The 6,451-nt window shown below is 43.7% G+C and overlaps 1 protein-coding gene across 1 annotated transcript; it reads right to left on the bottom strand.

Moving 5' to 3' along the window:
- Positions 1-376: 376 nt before the first annotated feature.
- On the bottom strand, positions 377-5,124 carry LOC123408557. The gene is made up of 3 exons (XM_045101639.1): positions 5,095-5,124; positions 1,742-4,767; positions 377-509 (listed from the first exon to the last, which is right to left on the bottom strand). The coding sequence occupies exons 1-3, from the start codon at positions 5,122-5,124 to the stop codon at positions 377-379; spliced, it is 3,189 nt and encodes a 1,062-aa protein (XP_044957574.1).
- Between the last annotated feature and the right edge of the window lie 1,327 nt (positions 5,125-6,451).

The following is a 6,451-nucleotide window of genomic DNA, read 5'->3' as shown; positions in this document are numbered from 1 at the left end:
TACACTCCGGCCCGCGAGGTCGCCGTCGACGAGGACAACTTCGAGATCTACGATCCAGCCGCCTTCGAGGGCTCGGTGACCCGCGAGGACTTCGTCCCCGAGGAGGTCCTCGCCACGGTGACCGGTGCGATCGCGGCGCGCTCCCGGAGGAGGTCGAACACGACGCCAAGCGCCGCCGCCGTGAGGTCGAAATCGATCAGCTCTTGCTCGAGCAGGGCCTCGAGAAGGACCGCCTCCACCGCGAGCAGGAGGCCACCAAGGCGCGCGAGAAGGGGAAATCCGTCGTCATCTACGTCGACTCCGACTCCGACGAGGAGACACTCCGGCAACGGTGCGGCCGCACCCTGCGAGCTCTGATGAACTAGTATTGGATGAACTAATCTTCCGCGTAGTTTGAATGTTTAAATTTACAGTTCTGTTTGCCGTGTCTGTTCTGCGCAACACGTTTCTGAAACTGCAACCCAATTTGCACTTCAGAAACTGCAACCCAGTTTGCATTGGACTGCAAACTGCGTTTGCAGTTTCAAAAAGTGCAGGGTCTGCTAGAGATGCTCTTACACGCTAATTTTCCGAAGACCCTGCTGATGTGACAAGTGCATTTATAAGTACATATTTGAATTACTCATTACCAATTAGCTAACAAAAAAGCACGATCAGTGTATGCGTGGGAAATAGGGATGGAATGCATGAAAATCGAACTGTAAAGTTGTTTCCAGCAGAAAATGAGGCGAATGTTTCTATAAGAGCTGAGTACCATGTTTTGGAGAAATGTCTGTTGAGGGAAACTTGATGAAAAAAAACCCCACTGAAATGGCATGACGCTATCTCAACATATTAGTAGACAATAATGCAACCAAAATAACAAATCAGAGCTCATGAAAATCTGAGCCATCACAATAATACAAGATATGTTGTTTCATCAACAAAACATACATCGAACCAAGCTGAGTTTAAGGTTCATCAGTCACACAACACACACGCTGGGTTGACGCGCACCCTCTTATTACAAACAGTCATCAAACAAATTCAAACCAGCTGTCTTTTGAATGCCACACCATGCCGTAGAAAGCCAGAACTCCAAGTAGCAGCACAAGACACCAATCCAATCCATAACAAGATCAAGGAACCCCGGTGAACAACAAACATACCATTTATTCGCCGTGCAAGCAGCAGCAGCACGAAGACACTTAATTTGCAAGCACACACATGCAGTTGGATCTGTGGGGCGAGGACTTGTAGCAGCAACGAGCTCATGCTTCGTGCAAGCCACAACCTCCTTGCACCCCGGAGCAGAACAAACCATGGCAGTGCAAGGGGAGATTACCTGAGAAATAGAGAACGAATAGCAAAAATATTACTACGTACTCATCTAATGAAAATCTGCCGTACAAAAAAACGTAACTATGTAATGTATATATGCATATAAGAATGGGGTATCTTGGATATATCTAGATGTGACATAGTTATTACACATCTAAATGACTAAATAAAGTATAAAAAAAAATATCCCTCCGTTCCTAAATATAAGTCTTTTAAGATATTTCATTAGGTGACTATATATGAAGCAAAATGAATGAATCTATACTCTAAAGTATGTTTATATACATCCGTATGTAGTCTTCTAGTAGAATGACTAGAAAGACTTATATTTAGGAACGAAGGGAGTAGAACTTAGATGTACAATACTTATCTCATATCTAGATGTGTGTTTTAGCAAATAAGAAATCTATATGGGACGAACCTTAAATAGGAGCCCCTCGGAAGGGTCTTCTTGCAGTACGCCGAGTGGCGTGTTTCGAAGAGCGATGGGTGATGTCCGGCATCCAGGCCATCCCACTCCAGGCTGTCCCACAAGTCTTTCTCGCAGTCCACCAACGGCTTAGGACCTTCATGTGCTACAATCGGAATACGCCTGAAAGCCCAACAGTCCCTGATGCCAACCGCCTGCAATGCAGGTGCAGTCAATCTGGCCTCACATATCTGCTCTAGCTTGTGAAGATGGTGTAGCTTGATTTCCTTTAGGTTATTGAATGTGGCACCAGATGCTATGCTCTCAGGGTACTCATCATCCAATGGGAAAACATGCTGGAGGCTACTGCAGTATGCGATCTGGAGGGTCTCCAAGTTAGGCAAGGTGAAGGAAATTGGGAGGACGAACACCAACCTGGGGCAATTGTACAGGTATATGTGCTGCAGTTGTTGGAAACAACGAGTACTATCCTGAGTATTGATGCCTTTACCCCATATGAAATAGGCAGACAGAAGATCACAAGCTGAAAATGTCCTTATACATGCAAAGCTGACATCATATACACGCCTATAACAAAACAGAGACTGTAGCTTGGAACACCTCTCAACATGACACCATTTTAGTTTACTCCACAACCCATGTTTCGTTGGAGGAATAACAGTGATGGAGGAATTGTCATGCACATGCAACGATTCAACAGTTCTTGTGAAAAATATGAAATCCACTTCATCTTGCAAACTCTCTAAATTATAGCTTCCATCACCAATCTCGACATGCACGTTCAAAGTTTGAAGCGGTCGACAGTTCCACACCAAAGAAGGGCATGCTACATCTTTAGCAGGAGCAGTATCATTATATGGTAAAAACGACCTTGTTGATACAAAACCCTGTCGACTAGAGCCAATCTCTTTGATACTTTTGGTGATGTTGGCTTCGCTACGGCTCATACAAGAGATAAGAAGGTACACCTCGGAGAGAACGTTTTCTGTCTGGTAATTGAGTCCCTTTGCTGATGACCAAATGAACCTTCCATCCGTAAAAGCAATACATACCTCAATGTCGAAGGATCCCTGTTCTCCACAGGAGATCATTGATCTAACATTCCTTTGTGTGTCCACATGGACCACTTCTAATCTAGGTGAACCATGCCAGATTAAGCTACGAAGCTGCTCACAGCCTAGTAGAAATAACTTCTTGAGTTTGGGGACGTCCATTGTGAGGAGGTCAAGTGTTTTAATGGCTGTACCAGAGAGGTCCAGTTCCTCCAGACAGGGCAATGCACGCAAGAAAAGGTTTTGCAATCGACCACAGCCATCTAGGGAGATCTTAGTCACCTTGAGTATTTCAACTGGAGCTATAGGAGACTTGAGGCGCAATTCCTTTTCTGGCAGATGTATGGAATGAGTCCAATTCTCTGCTGGGCCATAACCATCGAAGCTAAAACTTTCAAGCAGTGGAGGAGCTCTTTCCATGGCAAGTGCAACCTGGTCCAAGCTGGAACATCCGTCAAGAACAAGAATCTTCAGGCTTCCTGCAAATGACAGTGTTGGCAATGATTTCAGGTGAGTGTTTCCAGACAGGTCAAGGAGCTCCAGGTTCATCATATCTACGGAAGAGCAACTGTCCACCGTGACCACATCTGAAGATTCTGTTAATCGGAGCTTCTGAAGCTTCTTCAGCTTTTTCCAAATAGGACTGATAGTCTTCCATGGGATTCCCTTTGTATTTAGCTCCCTGAGATTGGTCATCAGCTCAATCATCTGAGGCAGCAAAACATAATTTGTGAAACGTAAGTCAAACACCAACAGGTCCCGAAAAATTGGCGCTCCAGTTTGCTCCTTCCCTGTGTTTGCACAATGGTCAACCCAAAGGAACCTTAGGTTATGACAGCACTGGAAAGGAGGATATGCAAAATCGAAGCTGCAGTTGCAGAGTTTTAGCACACGAAGGTTGTTGCTGGCCAGTTGAAACAAATCATTACGTACATATACTGGATCATTACCCTGAAATGTTAGGAAATATGATGATGCACTATGAGGAACATTAGATATATGATTTGTTCCTTTTTTATTGGAGGTGACTGAACACCAGCGTTTACTGATCAGCTCATCCATAAAGGGTGCCAAATATCTTATTTCTCCAATTCCATATGAATAACAGTCCAACAATGGTATCACTCCATACAACACATTGCTAACCTCCCAAGCTCTGTCCTCTCCAAGTAATCCATCACAAATCCAGTAGTTGCAAGCATGAGTAGTCCAACCATAGCCAACACCAGTAGAATTTTCAGGTAACTGTGCTGTCAGGGACAATGAGTACAAGCAGCAATCCAAAACTGTTTCTGGGTTGATGCCATCCATTCCTGTGTCACCAATCATTCTAACAGCAACTTCGTGCAATATATAATCTACATCTTTACCCGAATCGAACTCGGAAGTAATTACAATACCATCAAAAGCGGACAACTTGATTTCTCCCGGTTTGTCTTTGACCTGAAAGAATCTTCCACCCTTGGTCCATACCAATTTACCTTCACCAAAAGCAGGAATGCCACACTCTATCAGATCAATGTCTTCATCTCCTTCATAACGAAAAATGATCAGAAACCTTTCATTCGTTAGAGACCGATTAATCAAACTTCCGATACTTGCAATCTCTTTTCTAGAGCTTTCATCTACCCCTCTGAAATCATCTTCTTCATCCTGCCTATCAAATATGGGCATTATGTGGTGAAGGTTCAACTCCTCTGCAATTGCCCTCTGTATGGTCCTTCTGTTTTTCCATAGGGAGCAGTCCACATGGACAATTCTGTTAAAATGCTTTCTCGTGTAAGAATCATCACAACTTATTCTGTATTTTAGGAGTTTGGCCACATCTCTAAGAACAGCAGATGCTCCCAGACCCACGCGGCTCCAGCCACAAAAGTAGAATACTTTAGTTTTGCCTTCTATACCATCACTTTCATGCAAAACATCAACCACTTGTTGGACAGCATCATCAAAATCCTCTACTATCTGCAGTAATTAATATCTACTATATAAGGGTGCCACAATACATATACCGGCACTATAATTTCAGTAAGTAGCTTTTTTTTCGAAATGGAGGCTGAGCCCCGGCCTATTTCAGTAAGTAGCTAGTTTGCATATGAATAAACTAGAGCAAAATATGATGCAGTTGTACTTATAAGATTAGTGAATGTATGCATCTAGTTTGAAAGTTCAAATAGACTAGAACCACATATGTGTACAAAACGTCAGATCCTCCCATCCCATATATATCCACGCCTATTTTACTGTCAAAAATTTGAATTAGTGCTAATCCAATGCAACACATGATGCAACCTTAATTCTAAGACCAGATAATGCATGCATCCAGTATGATATAGTTTAAAAGAAGTGGAACTATATGTAAGTGTATAGAATACCAGTTCATACCGCGGGTTGCTTCAATCCAAAATTTTGGTAGTGCTAATGTCAGAATGATTAGCAAAAGCAGTAGCAATACAAAAATATTAATCAAGCACTGGACTTCGTGAGGTCAGCTACGAGAAAAGGTACCAACCAGATTGATCATGGTTTGTTGTTTGGACATGTTGGACCTCTTGACAGAAAACTAATTCCATCAGAAGAAGACGGGGATAATGATATCTAACCCATTGGCTGCAGATTTCTCCACTCTCCCTACAAAATAAAGATGCTTCATTACCGATCATACGCTGTCAAAAGTTCAAAGCCTATGACATGACAGGATTATATTACATATGTATGTACAAGATGCAACTGCGGTACCTCTAGAAGCGTCAAGGGCGAATCGAGTCGAGGAGGAGGGAAGAAAACTTGCAGAAGATAGAAGAATTATCCCAAGAAATCCTGTCCCAGGTGAAGATATGGTCACTCGATCATCTTCGTTTAATTGAAATAGAAGAAAATTTCAGTGTCATTTTGTGGTAGATCTCTGCAACAGAACGCGCTGCAAGGGATAGAGAACGCGTGTATGTGTTAGAAGATGGGTGGCGTAATGGAGATGGCAGGAGCTTCTTTTGGCATCTTATTGTTGCTTTCATTTTGCCAAAGCATCTATGCATATGGTTCCTTTCTTGCAGTCGCAGGTAATGTCGTTGCTGATCCACTTTGGTGAACTTCTTCGTTCCTTCTTGATATTAGAATCTGCCGGTCAGGAATTGCATACACTTTGGTGAACTTTGGGCATGTTCAATAATCCACCAGCTCCATGAAATATTCAGAATCTGCAGAGCACCCAATCCCTGGCTTTGTAAACTTGCACTGCAGCCTCCTCCGCTCCGCTCCGAAGCAGAGTTGTGGAGCGGAGGGCCTCCGAACAGGCACTTTGTCTTCTCCACTTGGACGCACGCACAACAGTTACGCTTGCCATCATGGTCAGCGTCCTCTCGGCAGCGAGGGGCTTGCATAGGAGGGGAGGGTGGACAGTGTTGGCACAGACCCGACCTTGACGATGCAACCGTCGAATACTTTCCAACCAAGCAAGTTCAAGCTACCGCAGCCGATTACTTTCTGGCCGGTCAGGTGACTCGCGTACACAAGTAGTACGCAAAGCTGCTGGATGGATTTCCTTCTGGTGAGGCAAGTGTTAGGAATGAGCAACTGACATTCAAGAAGGCCAAGGGTCAGTACATATACATGTGGTAAAAGGTAAGAAATCCCTTATATAATGAGGATA

This window comes from Hordeum vulgare, chromosome 7H (genome assembly GCF_904849725.1).
Source record: "Hordeum vulgare subsp. vulgare chromosome 7H, MorexV3_pseudomolecules_assembly, whole genome shotgun sequence".
Lineage (NCBI taxonomy): Eukaryota > Viridiplantae > Streptophyta > Magnoliopsida > Poales > Poaceae > Hordeum > Hordeum vulgare.
The sequence above is the reverse complement of the archived record's forward strand: the minus strand, read 5'-3'. Positions and strand labels throughout refer to the sequence as shown.